General features: G+C 43.4%; 1 protein-coding gene across 1 annotated transcript in view; it reads left to right on the top strand.

Annotated features, from left to right (window-relative positions):
* Window positions 1-14,310, top strand: part of CHRM2 (cholinergic receptor muscarinic 2) — a 145,408-nt gene extending 131,098 nt beyond the window's left edge. Inside the window, exon 4 of the mRNA XM_035127737.3 lies at window positions 11,824-14,310. Coding sequence (XP_034983628.3) covers window positions 11,864-13,270 — 1,407 coding nt within the window. The 5' untranslated portion in view covers window positions 11,824-11,863 and the 3' untranslated portion in view covers window positions 13,271-14,310. The remainder of the gene's footprint in view (window positions 1-11,823) is intronic.
* The last annotated feature ends 9,760 nt before the right edge of the window (window positions 14,311-24,070 follow it).

Raw genomic sequence — 24,070 nt, 5'->3', positions numbered from 1 at the left:
GTAGCAGGAAGTGCCTGAGGCTAGCTGCTCATGGGGAGAAATGTCTCGACTTTTTATACCTGTGCATGCCGCTGTGTATGAGATCAGAAACAACCCATCTCATTCTCTACAGCTACTTTATTCGGAAAGCTGTGACTGTCTGGTTCATAGAGAAAACATATTTAATGAGTCACCAGCAGACCACTAGTACCGTTACGCTTGCTAGCCCAAATCCAAAGGCTAATGATCCCATGCTTGTGTCATGCTTAGCATTAGTCCTGCTGGGATGTTTTAAATATGTGGTGAAGTTAAAATTCAATTTGATTGCAGCCGCTGCCTCTGTGATTAAAACAGGTACAGATTGCTTATGAAATGTGACATACCCATGGTGTTTTAAGGCTTTATTAATAATGGAGTCACTGTTGTGAATTTTAAAAACTATATGCACAGATACATTGTGATATGAATATTGATGTGTCTCTGTGGGCCTGAGGTGTTTCAGACTATAGCGATTCCAGGAAAATGTAGATCTATAGCAGAAGAAGAGCATAGGGTCTCAGTAAGGTCCATTGCAGGTCATTGGCCAGGCTGCTTGGGACTCATGAGAATTGGGAGTCCAACAAAATCTGGGAGGACACAGGTTCCCTATTCCTGGTCCAATGGGCAAGTACTAAGTTTCATTCTGGAGGATCTGTAGTTATGGATTTTCCATAACTGTAGCTCAGATTTTGGGGAAAAGATAGAGGCCCTTTAATGAAACTCAGAAACCCCACTGAGGGTCTTTCTTAAAAATTGGCAAAGCCATGCCTCCAATAGCCTTCTAGTCTAAGGTGTCATCAGAAAAATTAAGACTTAATTCACTCATATATGCTCTCTTACTCAAGGAATACAGGCAACATCAACCAAAGATTTGTGTGTGAAATTCATGGCTATTCCAGATCAACCACCCCAAGGACTTCATATCAACCCAGTAATTCTTGCTAGGGACGGAGAAGGATTTTCTTGGGTCTGCATTTCTAAGCACCTCTTCAACTAATAACATGGATTGAAATGTAATTATCCTTTAGGTTTTTGTATTTATCTGAATTTTGCAATGCATTTCTTGGATCAAAACAATCTACCAAATGCATTAAAAATTGTGGGGGTTTTTTTTTGGGGGGGGGAGAATACATCTAGAAATGTGTGCATTGAGACAAAATACATATGTTAATAGTCTCCAAATATGAATATTTCTGGTTTGGGATTTTTTAAAAAATAATATAAGTAACTCACAACTTACATGGGGATTATGTTCCTGGTCATTGCACATATAAGCAAAATCACGTAAAGCCAGAAATCCCCTATAAACCATAAAAAACAGCACTTGCTGGTATAACCACCTCTCCAACGCTCCAACCTCCTTTGATGTCTCTCCAAACTATTCTGCACATCTCCTCCTCCTCCTCCTCCTCCTTGCATAGCTGAGTAAGATTGTCTTCCATAAATACTGTCTTAACCGTTGTGTCCGTAAGCTACTGTGGAGGCCAATTCTGGATCCACACGTCCTTCCACAGTGGGGACTGGGTGGGAGTTGATCACAGTGAGGATTTGCCAAACATGCATTCCTCTTATATTGTTTCTCCCTTTTGTCTGGAGTTTGTGCTTCTTCAAAGCCCACAACACCTTTGCTATTCTCCAATTGGAGTGCTTGCAGGCCAGTGTTTCCCAGTTGTTGGTGTTTATGCTTCTTCTTCTTCTTCTTCTTCTTCTTCTTCTTCTTCTTCTTCTTCTTCTTCTTCTTCTTCTTCTTCTTCTTCTGATTTGCCCATTCTCCAATTACCTTCTCCAACTGCCTCTTCTGTACCAAAGCACTCTCATGAAGGCTGCTGGCTGTCCCCTCCTCCAATCTCCCCTATTCTCCCACCACTCCCGCCCTGTGTACACCATTTTTGCATCATTTTAAATTTAACATTTTTTTTCGCAACATGCATAAAGCTGTGACCACATATGTTAAATAAGCTTAAGTTGTGAGTTAACTGTATATTAATGTGGAAACGGAACATAACGGAGTTCCAAATTCACACATGTAAAACCAACATGGAGCAAAGATAGGCTAATGCCAAGTTTTTTCATGGAGTAATTTCACACAACCATCTGAGCAAAGCTGAGCGAGAAGTCTTCCAGTGATGAGATGTCAGTGATGAAAATTCATGGTGAAATTAAAACAGTTGTTACCCATTTCTACTCTCAAGCACATTTATTCCAATGACTGCTGCTTTGTAGAGCACTCAAAATCACACAGTCCTAGCCTAGATTATTTGTAACGGACAGGGTGTCTCATATATTCACTTACTGAATGTTGCGTCGGGGAATGATTTGCATGTGCGAATCAGTCTTCACAGCTAGAGCTTTCATTTCATCCAGTGACAAATCAGGTACAATATTTATGCAATAGAGGAAGCTTGCATATATTATTTCCCTGTAAGCCATCAAGTAATAAGACATTGTGTAGGTGTGAATTAGTCCTGCATTTCATAATCAAGACAGGGGAGACTGGGGCGGGGTGGAGTGGAGTGTTAGGGATAGCTAATGAAGATTGTGTAGGGCGTCAGTAGAGATGGGAGTGGGCAAATTTGACTACCATTTTAGAAAAGGTTTGCTAAAGGTGGTGCTTTTTTCTGAGGGGACGCAGGGGTACGGATATCCCTAAACATTTTGTGAACCTAAGTTTGGCCTCATTGAGGGGGAGGTATTTCAATATGAATAGGAAAATGAGAGTACCCCTAAACATCTTTTTAGGGGGGGGAAGCACTGGCTAGAGGAAGTATCAGTTGTAATGGCCACGAGGTTCCAGCTAGTACTAGGCTAACACGCGATCTCCAGTTTCTTGAAAGTTTTCTTCCTCTGCAAAAGACACTTCTGCTTTTCTGCCTTGTTTACAGGAGAGACTATAGAATTTCTGTGGGCATAGGGTAGAGCTGACCTTATGATTGAGGGTGATGGGTTTATTTTTCTTCCTATTCAACACTCTGCAACTTCTGTCGCTGTCTGCTTTTCTTGATCTCAAAAAGACCCCTAGGAGGAATTACCCTCCAACATTTCTCTGATGAAAATAGGGATGTCCTAAGGAAAGGGGGAACATTTTGGGATCAAATGAGAAACTGGGACGGCTTCTGTAAATCCAGAACCGCCCCTGGAAAATAGGGACACTTGGATGTTCTGCTACTTCATTAGGTCTCCTAAGCTTTAACTGAAATGGATGAAGCTGAAGGCTAAGCACCTGAGATTGGGGCACCTGCAGATTTTGTTGTTAAAGGAGATTCTTCGAATATTCTCACTTTGATGTATGTAAAAGTAAAATAAGACTTTAAAAAAAAACCAAAACAAAACCCTAACAGCTGTCAAGAGCATGAGAGATAGCCTCCCCTGCTTCCTAAACTTACAGAAAAGCTCTACTGTGTGTGTCATTCAGGAAGTGTGGACACCCAGGAAGGCTATAAAGTGCAGATTACCAGAAATAGGATTTACAGGATGAAAGAAAGGGCACTCGCAAAATCTCCCAGCCATCTTGAAGGTAGGGTGAACTCAGTCTATAGGCCAACCATGAGAATTTCACTGGAATTTTATCTCTCATTTGATAAATGCAGTTTCATTCATTGATAGACTGCAGGATGAAAAATCATAAAGGAGGGGTGTATGGAAAGGAAAATTCTGGAAGAGGGATGGAAGGAACTGTTAATTTTATTTTTCTCAGTTTCTCATGTTTCCTACCTTCACTTCAGTTCTCCTCATTCCTGCAGCAGTTTGTGATTAAACAAAAAATCCTCATGAAAATTCTTCACCATTTTAGTCCAAATTTCTCCTAATAAACACATATTTTGTATGCACTTTTGGCTAAAGTACTCATTTTGCAGGCATGTCTTGCAAGCATACGGTGCATTTTTATATACTACTTTCACTAATATGTTTCTTTTTATGCACCTTTCCACGCAATATATGCATTCTTGTAAGCACAGCTTAGCTGGAGAACGGCCTCACAAAATTCAGATTAGTGTGAAGTTTGAAGACTGGCTGTGATTTGCTTCTTACATTGTTTCAAAACGTGTGAATTTGATAAAGTCAGCTTTAAATGAACTGAATCAAATTTCTCTCAAATTTCTGGAATAGGGTACAGCCAAACAGGGGCACTCTGCAATGCAGCATTTAGTTGTAACTCTCACTTGCCTTCGTTTGTCATTCCTTGGAACAGCTATTTCTTGCAAAACAGCCTTGAAGCCATTGAAAGGTTGTGCTTAAAAGAAAATCAAGGAAAATAACCAGTGATCTATAGCTCCTTCAGCTGTTAAATATACCTTCCATTGTGTGAATGCATCATGCATTGAAAACTGAAATAGCTATCAGCTTGAGTCAGCAATCCAAATTTGCTTTTGCATTTTTTTATTTTTATTTTTGCTTTTCAGCCTGTCCCTGGGAGTTTGTGGGTAGCTTAAATAATTTCCCTATTCCTTAAATCATAGGAATAAATAGCTCAGAGGTAATGGGGTGTTTGGGATCAATTTCCTATTTGGCAGCAAAAGAACGTTGACTATGAAGAGACTGATTATTCAGGCATGCTATCCTTGGAATCTGGAATTGTTCCATCTCTCTCTCTCTCTCTCTCTCTCTCTCTCTCTCTCTCTCTCTCTCTCTCTCTCTGTGTGTGTGTGTGTGTGTGTATGGATAGATAGATAGATGATAGATAGATAGATAGATAGATAGATAGATAGAGGGACCCCTGACCATTAGGTCCAGTCGTGACCAACTCTGGGGTTGCGGTGCTCATCTCGCTTTATTGGCTGAGAGAGCCGGCGTACAGCTTCCAGGTCAGGTGGCCAGCATGACAAAGCCGCTTCTGGCGAACCAGAGCAGCGCACGGAAACGCCGTTTACCTTCCCGCTGTAGTGGCACCTATTTATCTACTTGCACTTTGATGTGCTTTCAAACTGCTAGGTTGACAGGAGCTGGGACCAAGCAACAGGAGCTCACCCCGTCACGGGGATTCGAACCGCCGACCTTCTGATCAGCAAGCCCTAGGCTCTGTGGTTTAACCCACAGTGCCAGTTGCTTTGGATCATTACAGGGATGGGTGCTTACAGAGAACCTTCATTTAACCACACATATGCATGGTAAGGCTGCTTAAGGAAAGTATGCCGTTGGTGATGGATTTCAGAGCCTAAGTCTGGAACTCTGAAACACCCATCAACACACACAAACATGCACATACACAAGCAGATAGTGCCTTGAAGCATAGCAAGAAACAGCCCATCATGTGCACCCAGCAGCAGCACATGGGGGCTGACACTAGTCCTTGCAATCTGGGGCCCCTGCCAGCACATTGCAGTGTCCTGGCCTCACCACTGTTGTGCCCCTCCTGTTCAAAGTCCTGACATTGACTGCAGTGACTCAGAGGTCAGGTGGACAGAGGTCAAGTGAGCACTGCAACCTCACCAGGCCATCGGCTGCTGCTTGGGGTGTGGACTGTTGACATTGCACTTTGGCAGGGAGGGAGTTCCCTGAATCACCTGATTTGCCTCACCATTTGCCCCCCGCAGAGAGCTGATCCACACCGGTCTGGCAATCAAATACAGTGGTCCCTCGACTTACGAATTTAATCCGTTCCGAATGCACATTCGTAGGTCGAAAAGTCTGTAAGTCGAAAAAAGTGGTTTCCCCTAGGAATACATTGGAAACAGAAAAATTCGTAAGTCAAGTAAACTGCATCTAAAATTTGTAAGTCGGAAAAACCCCAGCTAAACTGCAATGGTTTTCCTTTCAGATGTTGAAAAAAACATAAGCGTGAGGCCATTTTTTTATTCATAACTCGAAATTTTGTAAGTCGAGTACTTCATACTTTGAGGGAACCACTGTATGATTTTGCCTGTTTCATTTGTAAGACTCTATGGCAAGGAATAGGGAAATTCCTTTTATTTTACTTCGACCCAGACCAACACGGCTACCTACCTGTAACAAGGAATAGGGAGACGGTGTTTTTCAGCCTGAGGGTTGCATTTCCTTCTATGGGCAACCTTATGGGAGCTTCGTGCCAATGGGAAGTGGGGTCACAGGCAAAAATGTGCAATTGATGTGATGATCTTTGTTCAATACCCTGTGCTCCTGCTACACACAAGCCAGAGGTTTCTACTCACCCACCCACACCCACATCTTTCCATCTAGGCAGGCAAGAGGTTCAAATACGCTTTCCAGCCAGGCAAAAGCATTCAATGAGTTTATGCAGCAGGATGATGATAGAGGGTGTGGCCTAAAGAGACTTCCAAGGGACAGATAAAGAGGCCTGGATGACCTCATGTAACCCCTACTCTATGATTTTTTTTCTGGTCCACTTTCCTCCAAACTGCTGCCTAGAACTTTACACTCTTCCACTCTGGTGTTTTAAAGCGCTGTTTGATTCAGAAGAGCAGCCCAATCCAGTGGATGCTATATCAGAAGTAAGTTCAGCTGTGTCCCAGCTTCAAAGTTGGGAATAACAAACTAAACTAAACCTCAAGTTCTCCATGCTCACCATCCCTTCTGCCTTCCCAACAAGCCTAGTGACAGAATGCCTTGATTGTTCTTATACTTAAAATATATGTAAACCATGCTTCCATGTTCAAGCTAGCTTGGGCTAGCAATAACTATAGACTTTCTGATCCAGGATTTATCCTCAAATGATCCCAGCGGGTACAATAGCATTTTCTGCTTCTCGGTTGTTCTTATCATTCGTTTCTTGAGCATTTCCCTGTCACTCTTCTCTTTGAGATGCAAATGGGGAAATGGACAGAGCTTCTCTTGGAAAGCAGTTCACTTGCCCTTTCGTTTTGCTGGCTCTTGCCTTAGCAGCTGAAGGAAGTGTCAGGTGAAATGCTACACAGAAAATGAGCAGAGGACATGAGGAGGAGAACAAAGGCTTCTCCCTTCCGTTTTAAGTGACAGCTCCGGTGGCTTCCAGATTTATAATCACAATTCTACAATTGCACAGCCTCCTCCTGTTTCAGAATTCTGATCCTCTTGGAACATTTATTTTCTGAATTCTCATTCATTTAACATAAGAACAGCCCTGTTGGATCAGGCCAAGAGTCGATCCAGTTCAGCATCCTGTTTTCACAGTGGCCAAACAGATGCCCACGGGGAAGCCCACAAGCAGGACCTGAGTTCAATAGCTATTCCCCAGTTGGGTTTTCCAGCTACTTGTATTCAGAGGCATATTGCCTCCAAAAGTAGAGACAGAACCTAGCCCCCTGTGGCTATCAGCCATTGATAAACCTACCTCCCCTATATTGTCTCCCCTATATTGTCAAGGCCATCCAAGTTGGTGGGCCATCTTGTGAAAGCAAATTCCATTGTTTAACCATGTGCCATGGGAAGGAGCTCTCCTGAATCTTCTGGCATTTAGTCACTTCCAGCAGCATATGTCACTTGCCTCTTTCCCACTTGCCAACAGCTGAACTGTTTTACACATACAGACTGACACAGGCTATAGCCACATTCCCGCCATGCATTGAAAGTGCTATGATACCACATTAAACAGGCACGGCTTCCTCCCAAAGGATCCTGGGAACTGAAGTTTGTTAAGGATGCTGAGAGTTGTTAGGAGAGTCCTATACCTCCTACACAGCTGCAGTCAGGGGCATAGGAAGCTAGGGGTGGTGGGGGTGGCGCGCCCCGGGCGGCGCGATCCCAGGGGCGCCATTGCAGCTGCCCACCCCGCCCCTGTGCGCGGCGCGGCCCGCCCCCAAAACGCATGCCCCGCCCCGCCCCCAAAACACACGCCACGTCCCTGGGGGCAGCCCACCTGCTTTCTGCCCCCGGTGGCAGAGCATGAAGCTCCGCCGCTGGTTGCAGTTCTCACACTGGTTTAACATTTGATCCCTCTTCCCAAGAAACTCGAGAAATCACACACTCTGGGGGTGTCCTAATCAGTGCTTTTTTTTCTAGGAGGGACACAGGGGTATGCATACCCCTAAACATTTTGTGAATCTAAGTTTGGCCTCATTGGGGGGCAATATTTCAATATGGGTAGGAAAATGAGAGTACCCCTAAACATTTTTATTTTTATTTATTTATTTTAGGAAAAAAGCACTGCTCCTATCAACTCACACCACCCTTAACGAACTATAGCTCCCAGGATCCTTTGGGCAAACCATGACTGTTTAATTTCATATCTTAGTGCTTTAAATGTATTGTGTGAATGTGGCCTGTATCACATCAGACTGCAGGAGAGGAATTGCTCCATTAAAACAAATTTGTACTACCAGAGAGACAGAGTTCTCTCTCCCCCAATGTGCTGGTTTACAAGATGTGATTATCAGAAATGGCTCACCAGGTAGAGCAGAGTCACTGGGATAGCCTGCTGGCAGGTGAGTTACTATGGTATACTGGGAGAGGCGGCATGGCCCAAAGTCCTGGTGGAGAGGCCAAGATGGCTACATTTAACTCCTGGGCCTAATGCTCTCTTTCCCTAGACAGTGTTCCCCAAACTTGTGTCTCCAGCTGTTTTTGGACTACAATTCCCATAACCCCTGACCACTGGTCCTGCTAGCTAGGAGATGATGGGAGTTGTAGTCCAACAACAGCTGGAGACCCAAGTTTGGAAAACAATGCCCTAGCATATACTGTGAGGTGTTGTGAGCGACCAATCCCACAACCCTTAAGCAAATACCAGAGCACCCTCAGTCCATATTTCAAAACACATTTCCCACTACTATATGGATAAATAGCTGATTGTCAGGCTAGCGGTGTTGAAATTGCTCAGAAGGGCAACTTTGATCTAGAGTAATTTGTGCTTAAGTCATTCATTTAACCAGTTCCAGACAATTAGAACAGCAGTGAGCCAGCAGTAATTAAGTGCCGTGCAATTCCTCAGGCTGGAATAAAGGCAGGTAACAGGGAGGCAGACCACAGCCATCCATTAATAAACCAGCTTCTGCTGCTCTCAGGGGGATATTTTTATTTGGCATTATTTCCGTTCTCACCAGAGGCATAATGTACATTTGTTCAGCTAATGTTACACAACTGTGAATCATCATTTGCTGCTTCAAAGCATGCACAAAAGTTTCTTTGCTGTGCTCTTAAAAAAAATCCTATCATTAGGGTAGTCAGAAAATGCCGTCGATGTTATGGATCCTGCAGGAAATTCTAGGTGACAGGAAGCTAGGAAAACGGGGTAGGAACCTGAAGGAGCACAAAGGGTAGCTACGGCTATACACCCATCCATAGAAATACAGAATGTTGGAGACAGTAATGTTTCTGAAAGTGCTGTAGTGCTTTCGTCCTGCTTGCAGGCCTTAGAGGAGATCAGAGCGATCACTCCATTTCGATCCCAGATTAGGGGTAGGTCCAGTGCCGGATTTATGTACAAGTTATAGCTTAGAGTCCCACTCTCGGGGGGGGGCAAAAAAATTAAAGGAAAAACAAATAAACCTGGGTGTACATTTCCAAAATATAAGATAAAAAAACAATATAAAACCTACGTACAGCAATAGTTCAGTTTTGCATATTGGTTTGAGAAGTACAAATTAAGCTTGTTACTCGTTAAAAGGCAAAAAGTGCCAAATTTCTCCCCAATCCCTATTATAGACTTAATGAACTTACACTCCCTTATCTTTTAGATGCTAATGGATAAACCAGCCCTGCTGCATTTGTAAGCCCTAATGCTCATTCTGCTTTGTGGACATCTGCCCCAGTCTTGCCCTGGTAGCATCACTAAATATACATTTCTAATATCATACTTTCCATGCAATTTATAGGGACATGGAGTACATTTTCCCATGCCTTGTATGTTGAACAATCTGCACAGGAAGGTATTTCCCCTTCCTAACACTGGAACTTTGAGGGATCCAGTGAAGCTGGATGCTGGATGGTTCTGGACAGTCAAAAGAAAAGACTTCTTCACATAGTGCAAAATTAAGCTATGGAATTTGCTGCCATGAGAAGTAGTGATGGCCACCAACTTGGATGGGCTTAAAAGAGGATGGGACAAATTCAGGGAGGAGAAGTCTGTCAATGGCTATTTGTCATGATGGCTATTTTCTACCTCCACTTTCACAGGCAAGTATGCCTTTGAATAATAGCTTCTGGAAATCGCAAGACAGGAGAGTGCTGTTGTGGTTTTGGGTTTCCCAGAGGCACCTGCTTGGTCACTGTAGAAGCAGGATGCTAGACTAGATAAACCATTGGCCTGATCTGATCCATCTACATCCTTGAGAAACACACATTATTTCCCCCTTGCCCCCCCTCTCTCTGTGTGTGTGTGTGTCATTTTGTCTTTCTCCTTTGTTACCACTATCTCAAAAAGGCAAAATAGGCAGTGAAAATGTATGATTCATGTGGCGAGAGATGGAATGTGCTTGTCATCAGGTTAGGAGCACAAGACAATTTTCTCACTCCCGTGGTATGCAAAATGAAGTCACTTTGCTGTGCTTACGCCCAGACGGATGAGTTTTCCCTTTCCTTTTGTCATGTACTAGTCAGGAATGGGAGTGCGGTTGGCGAGAAATCAGGTCAGAAGCAAAGGATGGCTACTTCACGGAAATATTCCAGCGAGACATTTTTAGCGCTTGCATTCTCCAGCGCCATCCCTATCATTAGGCACAGTGAGGTGGCCACCTCAGGCAGTTGATTTTGAGTGTTGTGGAAAGGGCAGCAATTGGCTATGTGATTTATTATTACTGTATGCTTTCTGCCAGGGAGTGGGAGAGGTACTTGCCAGATTTTCTACTTCAGGTGTTAAAATAATTTAGCTACTCTTGGGTACTATGTTTGATGGAGTGGGGTGAGTGATCATTAGCAACATGTCTTGGGTTAGCCTGTCCCCTAGGGTGCTATATTGGTTGTTGTTGTTTTTTAATGTAGAAGAGGATCTTTACCTTCTGCAAGGCAGGCAGAAGTCAACAAGGATAGAACAGAAGAAGAGTTCTCATCAGGAGCAGCTCACCCTGCAGGGTGGAGTCACAGCAACAGCCTTTTGGCAGCAGTGTCACTAGAAGGCTTGAGACAGTGTAGGGCTGCCAGATGTGCTGGTTTTCTTGGACATTGCCAGGAATTTCTGAAAGGTGGTGCTTTGTCCTGGATCCTAGGCAAGTCAACTGAAAAATCGCATTTATTTGGTGTTTTTGTAACACCGGCTGCACAGATGCACTGGCAGAGTAGTGCTTCTACATTTTGGTCAGACAGGCTACTGTCTGTCTGCATGTACAAGGCAGAAGTGACATCTTCCAAAGCATGTTCCCAATGGAAGGAGAGCCTGCCAGCAACGGCAAAACAAGGCAGGGTCAAGGGACAGTTCAGGGTATTTGAATGCAAATTTGCAGAGGGATAAAAGGATTTTCCTCCGACATGTCTCTCAAGAGTTTTGTACATCTCCAGAAGGAGTCTTACCTGATACACTAAGAGGGCAGCAGGTGTCTTAAATTTGGTCTTTAACTGAGCCACCTTCCTCCTCATGCCATTACCAAACTTCCCCTACAGCTACACCATTACAAGGAAGAGGCCACACTTCAGAGTTTTGAAATAAACATGTACATTCTTTTAATAATACGTTTCCGTGTGTGTGTTCATTTTAACATTATCCCTTTTGTTCTTTCCCCTAAATAACTTAATTCATATTTAGCATCTTTAGGCATAATCCAGGGGAAAGTAAACAGTCCAGAGTCCCATTATGATCAATGTAAGATAAAACATTTAACTTGAGCATTGATTGATGAAACTCAGGCCTCCTGAATTTCCCTTGGGATTTTCCTTCCTTTGCGTCTCACCTTTCCTTGAGCTCCATTTGCCAGAAATTCCATCAACTGTCTCACCATCTTTGTTTTCTTTTTCTTTCCTCTGCAGGCTTAAGTGATATTTATCTACCAGTTTGCTAGACGCAGACATGAATAACTCGACGAACATAAGCTATTTGGAGGATGTGATGCCCCTGGGGAGTCCTTATAAAACAGTTGAGGTAGTATTCATCATCCTAGTGGCTGGCTCCCTCAGTCTCGTGACCATCATTGGGAACATCCTGGTGATGGTGTCCATTAAAGTCAACAGGCACCTGCAGACTGTCAACAATTACTTTCTTTTCAGCTTGGCATGTGCGGACTTGATCATCGGTGTCTTCTCCATGAACCTGTACACACTTTACACTGTGATTGGCTATTGGCCGCTTGGACCTGTGGTTTGTGACTTGTGGTTGGCGCTTGACTATGTGGTCAGCAACGCCTCCGTCATGAACCTTCTCATTATCAGTTTTGACCGATATTTTTGTGTCACCAAGCCTCTGACTTACCCTGTCAAGCGGACCACTAAGATGGCAGGTATGATGATCGCCGCGGCCTGGGTGCTGTCCTTCATCTTGTGGGCACCCGCAATTCTTTTTTGGCAGTTCATTGTAGGGGAAAGGACTGTCCCCGACGGGGAATGCTATATTCAGTTCCTGTCCAACGCAGCCGTCACCTTTGGCACAGCGATTGCCGCTTTCTACCTGCCTGTTATCATCATGACTATTCTTTACTGGCAAATATCTCGCGCCAGTAAGAGCAGGATTAAAAAAGACAAAAAGGGGGGTGGGCAAAACCAGGATCCGGTTTCTCCAAGCTTGGTCCAAGGTAAAATAGTAAAACCAAACAATAACAATGTTCCAACTAATGAAGATGGGGTAGAACATGGCAAAATTCAGAATGGTAAAGCCACTGGGGAATCAGGGATGGAAAATTGTGTTGCTGCAGAGGAGAAGGAAAGTTCTAATGACTCCACCTCTCTCAGCGCTGTGGCTTCCAATGTGAAAGATGATGAACCCATCAAAGAGGAGACCAGGGCTTCTGTCTCCCAAGTCAACGCCAAAGTGGAGAACTCCAAATTGACATGTATTAGGATACTCACAAAGTCCCCGAAAGGTGACTGTTCTGGTTCTACCAACACGACCGTGGAGATTGTAGGTCCCGATGGGCAAAATGGAGATGAGAAGCAGAACATTGTAGCACGTAAGATTGTCAAGATGACTAAGCAGCCTGCCAAAAAGAAGACACCTCCTTCCAGGGAGAAAAAGGTGACCAGGACTATATTGGCTATTCTCCTGGCCTTCATCATTACCTGGACACCATACAATGTCATGGTCCTCATCAACAGCTTCTGTGCATCTTGCATCCCCAACACAGTATGGACAATTGGTTACTGGCTGTGCTATATCAATAGCACCATCAATCCTGCCTGCTATGCGCTCTGCAATGCTACCTTCAAGAAAACCTTTAAGCACCTCCTTATGTGTCATTACAAGAACATAGGAGCTACAAGGTAAAACAGTGATAAGCGGGGTGTGGGGAAGGGAGAAGGAAGTTCAAAGTTTTATAAAACTATGCCACAGCACTTTATGCTCTAGGATGAAACCAAGAAGGCTATAGGGCACATAATACTGATGGGGTGGGGTGGGGGTGGGGGGACATGTGCTCCATCTCCGACAACTACACTTCAGAGATCACCACTTTTCTCTCAGTGAATCACTAGGAGGCAGGAAAGGGTGGGCAGGCCAGCTGAGGATAAGAACTTGAGGCAACATGCCCAGATCTCTGGTAGTCTCATGCAGAAGGGCTTTTGAATCCATTCTTCTTTGGGGAAGAGTTCTCTTGTGTGAAGCCCGTTTAGGTTTGCTTCATCTGAAAGGGATCTGTACGAAAGCACTGACAGCTCAGTGAGAAGGACAACCCCACTGAGGGTTGTGTCTTTGTCAGTTCTTCTGGCCTGGCAGTTGCCAGTTTTATTTGTCTGTGTGTATGTTCATTTGAAAACAGAGGTGGTGGTGGTGGGGAATCGTTCAACAATACCCTTCCTATATGGAATGTTTCAATGACTGGAAGAGAGAGACACGGAACAATCCAATCAGCTCAACAGATTCCATAATTTTAAAAAGTGGTGGGATTTGATGGATGTTACTATTAATTATTTACCTCTCTCCTGCTGCTTGAATCTGCATCAGAAAAAAAAAATTAGTATATTACCTCATAAAGGGCATGGTTTCAGCCAGGCTTTTAAAAGCACATGCTACACTTGCTCCATCTTAAAAGTGCTGGGATTTGGCTAGGTTGCAACCACTGGAAGCCGTGATTGGTTAACGGGTGCCACATGGTAATTGATTCTTCCTTTTGAACTGGGTCAGACTTCACATAGCACTGATGGGCAGTCAAAAGAAATGGGAAAATGGAACCAAGTGGCCCATTTGTCATTTGGCGAACCACAGTGACTAGCCAAAGGCTTTTGAAAATGGAGCATTGGGGTATTTGCAGCCCAGTCAGTTTGGTCTGTGAGATGGCAAAACATCCCAATGAGTCTCTTTAGGCTGTGCACTTCAGAAAGAAAAATGGTCCCCATTGAGTTTTGCCCATCCATCTCACCTCTTAATTTTATGTTTCCTGCTCATTAAGCAAATAAATCTTCGTAAGTTTTTTGTTTCCAAAAACTACCTTTGTGCAGCTTCCTCTCCCTGCCCACCCCCAAACTTGGGAGATACGAAACACCAACTGTTTGAAGTTCACTAAACAAATAAATTGATTGGTTATCTCAGTATATAGTCTTCAAAAGTAAGATTTCAAAATAGTAGCTTTTTCATTGAGGCACCACACCTTGTAGGCTTTGTTTACAAGCCCAAGTTTTCAATAACCGATGTGGTATACCTGTCACTGTGCTGTATCACTTTAGATCCCAAGTTGTGGGGTGGGTAGGTCATCCATTCGGGGGGTGGGATCCCTACACATAGGTTGTGTTCAGATGAAACATTCACTGATTCTCCAAACCATGGTTTGGAGCCATGTACCCAGCCATCATGGTGTCCTCTAGATATTGTTGGACTACAACTCCCATCATTCCTGACCATTGATCATACTGGCTGGGGATGATGGAGTCCAGCAACATCTGGAGGTACGACATTGACTACATCTAGTTTGGACTCTTAGAAATTAGCCACTTATGTTCATACTCCCACCTGCTCCCCTCGCATTCACCGCTTAATAGATTTTGTGAAACAAACATTGCCTGTGTCATCTGAAACAGCAAACTGTAGTATGAAAGATTCCTCCATACCAGGATTGCAGACAATATTCAAAACATTGTTTGCAAATCCTGATTTGGAAGAATCATTCAAACCACATTTTATCGCTTCAGATATCCTGTGAATTGACAAAGGTGGGCATACAAGGAGGCAGGAGGGAACACACGAAGACAAGGCTTGCTCCTCTTCCTCCAAACAATTATTTGGATGTGACTTCTGAATGCAGTTGTAGAAAACTGACATGTCAAAAAGGATTCTAGCATTGTCTTCTATCTGATGTTATAAGTAGAAGGAATTCAGTTTTAAACAGAGGAGTATTCAATCACATAAACCCCAAACATCTAAAACAGTGCAGCCTGAATCAACACTTACCACCTCAGCCAAAACTAGGCCTCTGTTGCATTGCAATAAGACTTATAGAATGCTTAGTAGGCAAGAGAAAAGGGAACACAAAAATTCCATATTCACTGGGTGATATTTGGGGACCAGATCAGTAAAGCTATGATAGGTTTGTTCTGCAAGCACTCAGCAGTGGTTCATTTTTTTTCAAGCCAGAGAGAGAGAGAGAGGATTTTTATTTATTACACACATCTTATAAAATGTGCTGTGAAATTCACAGAAGTTCCATTTGCATCAATTGCTATTTGAGAGCAGCAAAGGCCACTAGGTAGCCACTGGGGCAGCAGACTGAGCAGGCACGCAAGTCACATGTTTTTAGTCTTCCCTGCTATGGTGAGATGTAGTATATTTCTATTTATAGTGATTCTTTCTACATTTGTACCTATGGATATAAATTAACACATGCAAATTTTATGTAGATTAGAGTCCTCCTTTGTATTCTTTTTTGATGATGCATTGCCTCTTCTTCGGGGATGCCTAACTGATCACCCTAGCTACTGGGGTTACCCAAAGGTATATGCACATAAGCAAATGCAGAAGCAACTATTCCAGGAGTGACAGAGCTGCTACGCCTCCCCAGAAGGTGGGTTGCTATTGCTTACCATCAGGGAGAGGAGCAAGGCAGCAGTGAGGTAGGTGTAGTGCAAATGTATTGGCAGGAGCACCAGATTGGCTCTGCCAGCGTGTTTGCACCGCAACAACCTCCCTACTGCCTTATCCCTCCTCCTAGCAATTGCTGAAATAGCAATCAAAACAACAGAGTAAATGCCTCAATAATTCAATTCTTCCCAATCCTGCTTTGAAGTACAAACAATGCAGATGCCTGGAAGAATCAAAACGCTTGGAAGCTGATGCCTAAAAGATAAGAAACTAAGGACTGTGGGGTTCATCTTTACAAGGAAAATTTTTGAATTAAAGTTCTATCAGCTTCTTACTTTGCCTTATTTTTCTCTTCCCTTGCTTTGTTCTCAACATCCCTATGATATATATTATCAGAGGGAGGTTATTTTCTGTGATTCAGAAAATAAATTATATTTTCATACGTGTCCCATCATATCCGTGTCAGTCATAGGTTTGTCTCCAACTTTAGTCATAGTGAGAGTAGACCCACTGAAATCAATGGATTTACTTAAGACTATTGAGTTGTTTCTAACTAAACCATACTCAGAGTAGACCCATTGAAAATCAATGGACCTAAGTTAGCCATATTACCTTTTAAATTTTGAGCATGTAGAAACTGCATTCGCCCTCCATCACACACTGCTCATATGAGACAGAAAAACTGCAGATATACACAATGAATGGGTGTATCATATATTTGTACAATACTAATCCAATACAATACTCTTCCCTTGTCTATCACTCAAAACTATTCACCCTTTAAGGATTCATGCTTCTCTCCCTCTGTCTTTGAAAACTGATAGATTTTTAATTCCTTATGGTGGGTGGGGCTGGGAATCAATAAGAGCAGAACCATTGAAACAAATCCCTCCTGACTACTTAATGATTTCACCTTTCAAGTAAAGATTAAGTCATTGGGAATCTCTAAGGGGATTGCTCAATTTCTCATGACTTTCCTTGTTGTCTCAGACCTACATGGTCCCTTGGCATTCACATCATGACATCTCCCCTTTTGAAGTCTGCTTCTGTTGGATATAAATGCAATTCCTTCTCTTTTTTTATATAAAAAAATGGTGCCTTTGAGCTTCCCATTTGTCACCTGACTCCTTTCTGCTTAGCAGATTGACAAAGCCAATTACGTGTTCCAATTTGCTGCAGCTTTTGACTGGGCTCTGCAGTAAGAGAGATGATAGAATCATTGACAGCAATAATAAACCCTACCTCTGTTTGCCGAATCAACAGAACCACACACAATGAGAAAGGATCCTGCACCCCTTTGCATTGCATCCTTTTCCATGCATGCAAACAAGGCAAAAATTGAGAGGTTAAGCTATCAATTATCCTTACTCATAGAAGGAAGGATCGGCAGGCCTATGATTTTCCCAAATGAGATTTGTATGGAGAAAACAAGTAGGTTATTCCTAGGCTATGTTGCCAAGAGAGGATGTACTACTGATGTTCTCTACCAATCATTCTTGAATGGTGACCAACCAGCTGTGGTCAGTAGAAAGGTGGAATTTACCTGACCTCCCGTCACCAAGAGGAGTAGGGGTGAGGTCAGTGTGCTGCAGATACACCAACAGATCCAACTTGACTTTCCTGCTGATGTGTTTGCATCGCACTAACCTCATCACTAGCTCTTCCCTCTCTCTCCCAGTACACGGCAGTGACACTGGTGGTGGGAGGTCAAATCAGTGCTCCCACTGCACCTATTGCTGCTGTCACCAACAAGACAGTATCATATCAGGAATAATTTGTGAGCACCTAAATCACTCTGAAAGGGTCACTTGCAAGAATGCTTCCCATTCAGTACCGATCTATAGCATTGTGCGCAACCTTGGGTCCTCAGGTGTTGTTGGACTAGAGGTCCCATCATACTTGACTATTGGCTGAGCTGGCTGGGAGTGATGGGAGTTGAAGTCCAACAACACCTGGGGCCTCAAGGTTGAAGAACACCTACCTATAGCATATGCCTTCCACCCATCTGTTTCTCTGATGATTCTATTTGGAGATCAAAAGTGTTTTGTGAGATAAAGTAACTGCATTAATGAGACAAGGTGGCCACATAAGACATATATCAGAAATCAAGCTGAAGCTTTTCATTGGATGGAGATAAATGGGGTCACCTGTAAACTTCTACAGATCAAACTGATGTTTAATTAATGGCAACAGGCAAATTCAAAAGTCGGCAGCTCCTGGTCCCATTTTTCTTCTTTTTAACTCCCAGGCAACAGCTATATAAATCTGTGAGGAGATGCAAAAACAATGCATCTTTCCCCTGAGGGATATATGTGCAAGTTTCTGATTCAGATGCTATAAAGGGAGAGAGAGAAAAGTAGAAATGTGAAATGTGACACAATTGTGCTTCTTGTCCTCAGCCCCTTTGCCTACTTCAGTGTCACATCTAAGGTCCTCTGAGGTTGGCCCTATTCAAGAAGCCAAGAGCTTTCAACTGTACCTGAACTCAGTTATATATGTAGCAAGATAGTAAAATCCTTTTCAGGCTGAGTGTTCACATAGCTGCCATTTCTAAAGCAGAAAGCATATTGCAGAAATGTGAAGAAACTCTTTTCTCCAGCACAGGGCTGGCATTGGCACATAACATGTTTGGGCGAGGCCTGGGGCCACTGCAGCTGAGGGCTATAATAGCAGCCATTATCTTCCTTTCATTGGCTTTGGATTCTGTCCCTGACACAGCATTCCTCTAGGCTTGTTCAGACAATACAATGAACACACGTATAAGCTGTCTCTACCCATGCCCAAGTGTTTGTGTGAGAGTGCACTCTTTTTGATTTGTACAGCTCAGTGGTTGTGTACACGGGCTACACACTCATGAAACATCACAAGTGAAGAGCGTTGTGACAGCCAAACGGTCTGTGTACACATCTGTGTACAGACCGTACACTTGTTGAATGTAATGTGTGAACACACTTGCAACAGGGTCTAGAGGCACTGTGGGGGCATTAAGAGGGCAACATTGCAGCCACACAGCCCAGTCCTTTTCTCAGCACCATGTCCCACCCCTACAAACTTTATGTGTTGGTGGGTGGGTGACCAGCCACTAGGGTGGGGCTTGGGTGGGTATGAATTGGGAGGAGGCTCTTGAAGGCATCCCCAACCTGCGGCCCTCCAGATGTTTTGGCCTACAACTCCCATGATCCCTAGCTAACAGGACCAGTGGTCGGGGATTATGGGAATTGTAGTCCAAAACATCTGGAGGGCCGAAGTTTGGGGATGCCTGCTCTACCTCTTTAAGAAAAGAAATTGTCTCCAATACTGGGCCTATTCGGAATAGCCCCATTGAAATTAATGAACATGTCTAACTTAGGCCCAGTTATTTCAGTGGATCTACTCTAGATACAATTCCAAACCCACATCTTGCATGCCCCTCAAGTTGCTAAAAGAATAGGCCTTTTTGTACAAAATTATTCACTTCTACCTAAAGCAGTTTAATTCTACTGGATTCAATGTGACAAAGGCCTAGTTTTTGTGTCATCCTGTTGGTGGGATGGGCATTGGGAAGACAGAACATCTGGGCAGCCGGATGCTGCACGATTCACATGAAGGGATGCTCCCATGGTACCCCCTATAGTAAAAGGCTTTTCTGGCATGATTATGGCTCAGTTGGACAATGTGAGATGCTCTCCTAATCATGGAGACAGCCTTCCAAATCACATGGGAGAGGGGGGGGGACACACCTCCTGGCAGCCAATATCCTGGTGGAATAATGAAACAAGCATGAACAGAGTGAACACATGGTTTCCCATTGTTGGTTACGGGAAGAACCATGTTCCAGAGTGGGCTCTTCCCTCCCCTCCCCACCCCTCGCCATAGCCAGCAATAAGTAACTGCAGGTGCTCACCATCCTCAAGACAAAAAAGGGATGTTGTTTCATATGATCACAGGCAAGAATGTGGTATGAAAAACCTTACATGTTGGGAAAGTTCTGATCCCAGTATCCATTGTGGAGAAATGTACCTTATCATGTGTTTGATGTACTCACACTTTGACCAAATGATGTTTAATTACTGGAAATAGAAAGTTGAGAAATGGGGGATCCAACTGTGTTTTCCCAGCCCTGCCAAAGGGACAAAACTCGAGAGTGACAGCAGGCAAATTCCTTTATGCCCCCCCACCGTATCGTCTGGGAGGATACAGGATGTTTGGATGCCACAGGTGGTTCCATGCCATCTTTACAGTTGCACCCCAAAGATTGGCCATCCTGTACCGAACTGCATAATAGTGTTAGTAAGGGGCTGCCAAGGGTCATTAATAAATGGACTTTCAACAATTTATCTGTAACTACTGGTGCCATATTGAGGAGGACAGTGTTGCGCTAGAGGCTAAATACCATCTGTAAATACCTACCAGTGACGTGTTTTGACATGACCCAACCATCACTTGGCTATGTACAGATATAATACAACACCTGTAATATTGTTGAACTTTTGAGTTACAATGTAAATAAAGCTACAATGAATGTCTGATTACTCTTCAAACTATATGTACGAGGAACGGTGCAATCCTTCCTGAGATCTTTTGGGTTGTGTTTTGGGTTTTCACTTTTCCTTTTCTTTTCCAAAAAATAATAATCCTGCTGTTCCTTTACAAAGGCTAGAATTCTTGTCTTAAAAACTACTGTAAGAATGAGAGAGTGCATTACTCATAAAGGATGTGTGGACACTGACGGCAAGGAAGATAATGACCTGAATTAAGACCATTATTGGCAAGGCTGCTGGGTCCGGGCTGCATCCTTGATGATGCGATATCTTTGATCTCATAGAAATAAGATAAGCACAAATGTTATGGTTGACCTTGCAAAGCCCAACCATCGTAATATACATATATACATATATATATTATAGATATATATTTATATAATCTGTATAGATATACATATAATTTACACTGTATTCATGCAGAGAAAGTGAAGCATGATGGAGAGAGATACCTCTGAGAATCTGTACATAATGTTGCCATCCATCCAAGGTGGAGGGTACGGGAGAGAAGATCACAGGACTCAGCATTAGTGATGTTAAGATGCACTATGCAGGATATGTGGAGCTGCGACCCATTAAGAGGCCAGGGCTTCAACATAAGAAACCTCATGTAGGGCTGAATCGAAGAGAATCTGAAATATTTTGGAGACACACACACAAAAATCTACATGCAATATATGTGTATGTACTTCTGCCAAGTTGTATTCCTAGTTTGAGCATTGCATTAAGAAGCAAAATATACTAATAAAAATGTTTTTGTATGTGGTACCTCTGCTTATTTGTCCACTGTATTGTGAGATGTGAAATCAGTATACTCTGAAAATTAAGAGAGAGAGAGAGAAAGAATGCACAGCTTGTCTTTGTACCAACTCAATGGTCCCTGGAGAAATTACTTCTGCTGCATGAGATCCATAGTCTCAACTCAAATGATAACACACTTTATCTGGAGAAGAGAGCTCACAAGCCATTCCTGTAATTCAGCACTGGACTCAGTTCTCCATGTGTGCAAACAATTTTAGAGATAAGTCACTGCAGAAGAGGCCGAGTTTCCTTCTGTGAGCACTACAGGGAGGCCACAGAATCACAGAGCTGGAAAGCGGTGCAGCAGACAGCTATCTAGTCTAACTTCTTGGTTAAGAGACTTGGTTATCAACCGGTTCCCCAGCCTCCCACAGTAACCTACATAAACCAGACCACAGTGAGCCACACCACATAAGCAACCTCACTCTCCCCACTAGTGATTCCCACCAGCACATGGGAGATAGAGGCATACTGCCCTGGACAATGGAGGTATAACATAATCACCGCAGCCAATAGGCATTTATACCCTCTATGGATTTGTCTAAACCTCTTTCCACTTCATCCACATTGGTGGCTATAACTACATCTCTGCAATGACTTAACTGTTGTATGCCATACTCAAGGATAGGGATGGATACTTTGTGTCCAATTCCCATATGTCCTAGCCATCATGGCCATTGATCACAGAGGATGGGAGCTGTAGTCCTACAAGATCTGGAGGGCCACGTGTTCTCAGCTGTCTCCCTGGTCTGGGTCTGTGGCTTGTCTTCTTGCATGCTTGAAGTCACATGGTTATTATGGGAAACACCTCCCCAGGAAGGGGATGCAAAGCTTACTGGACCTTCTCCAACCAGAGGATGGTCTCCTGCCTGTATACTACTAGACTAGAACTTCAGGGGAAGCCCAACTTTCCATTGTTGGAAAGTTTAGTGTAACTATCTTGGGTTCATGACATGTGAGAACTATCCTGGCAAAATGGAAAGGAACACTGATTGTGTACAGAACCATCCATTCTGAGTCTACTTTACTGTACAATATAAAGTGAAGGAATCCCACTAGCCTGCAACAGGGATGGTCTTTGCTTCTTTTCTCCCTATCAATCTTGCCAGCTTTCAGCTCAAAAAGGATTCTACAGGTTGACACACACTTATTCTAAAGGTTTATGCAGCCTAAGATAACTGTGAATTAATGGAGAGGCAGAAGGAGAATGGTCAAACATGCATTCTCACTTTTGTGCAGGATCAGGGCACACATAAGTTGTATGTGCGTGATCTGTGATATGATCAGCAGCTAATGGGGAGAGGGAGGGAGAAGAGCCATTTCTCTCTGGTAATATATATATATTTGCTCTGTTTTATTTATTTCGTTGCTCAGTCCTTTCAACAGATTCTTTGCTGTTCGCTCTTTTAAAAATGGATGCAAAAGGTCACAGAACAAATTGGAGGGAAGCAGAACCTTTGTCCAAGGGTAACATTAGCAACTGAGCGTGGAAGCTTGATTCAAAAGGTTTAAAAGCTACATTTATTTTGATTGGATTAAGCAATCCACTCTACAAAATCCCTTCCTTTGAAATCCCTACTGATGTTTCGGGCAAAGCAAATCCAACAAACTCGTTCACTTTAGGTGAAATTTAGCTCAGTTGGGGATATGCAAACACTGCCCCCTGAGAATTTGCTCTGATCTGAATGGGATTGTTTTAGCTCCGTTCAAAATCTTCATCTCTCTCTCTCTCTCTCTCTCTCTCTCTCTCTCTCTCTCTCTCTCTCTCTCTGTGTGTGTGTGTGTGTGTGTGTTTAGTAGCACCCACCAAAGTCATCTTGAATTGCCAGTCAAGCGAAATTTGGTAGCAATTCTATTTTTGATGTATGCACCCTTTTCTTTAACAATTTAAAACAATTCCATTTAAAAGGCTTGTTGGAAAAAGAAGTTGTTGTTTTTTATAGGAGCCAAAAAGACAACCGAGGCAGTGCCTGTCTGGTTCATAAGTGGAGGAGAGAAAGGGATTTTGTAGTACTGGGGTTGGAGGCTTGACACAGCCCTAGCAGAAAGCATTCCCTGAAAGCAAAAAGTCTGAAAACCACAGAAGTCAGTGAAGAGAAGAGAGCACCTCCTTCTGAAGTACTGATCTGGAAAAAAGAGAGAGAAACAAGCAGAGAATTCTCAATGGGTTTTTCTTTGAGAAGGGGAACTCACCATTGACCCTCCCTGACCATCCTTTTTGTACAGGTGAAGCTTACAGTGAAATGTGGCCAGTTGCTCATCACTCATGGCCCATCTAACCTGAGTTAGGAATGGCATTAGCAGTACTAATGCAGCCTGACAGCCCGTTCACATTAGCTCTCCTCCATCAGTCTGCATTAGCATTCGCGTTAGCTAATATGCTATGAAAGTCACTTTCCAATAATATTACTGCTCATGAATACTAACCTGAAATGATATGAGCCATACAAAGGAGGGGGGGCTGCTAATCTGATTGGCTTGGCTAATATGACAGAGCCCTGAAGGGGGAATAAGTGGCAGCCTCTGGTTTCAATGCATGGCGCCTCCTGACCCTGCTTTGCATTATTCACACGAGTGACAAAGAATAATGGATATGCAAAGATACATCGCACATCAGAGTTTTCAAGGGAGAAAGGCTTGGGGGCAAAGCAATCAGCTTTTCGTTGTTCTAAGGCAGGGAGGGGGAGCCTGTGGCCCTCTCAATGCTGTTGGTCTCCAACTCCCATCAGCCTCGGCC

Source organism: Zootoca vivipara, chromosome 9 (genome assembly GCF_965207765.1).
Source record: "Zootoca vivipara chromosome 9, rZooViv2.hap1.1, whole genome shotgun sequence".
In the NCBI taxonomy this organism is placed as follows: Eukaryota; Metazoa; Chordata; class Lepidosauria; order Squamata; family Lacertidae; genus Zootoca; species Zootoca vivipara.
This window is presented reverse-complemented; position numbering and strand designations above follow the sequence as displayed.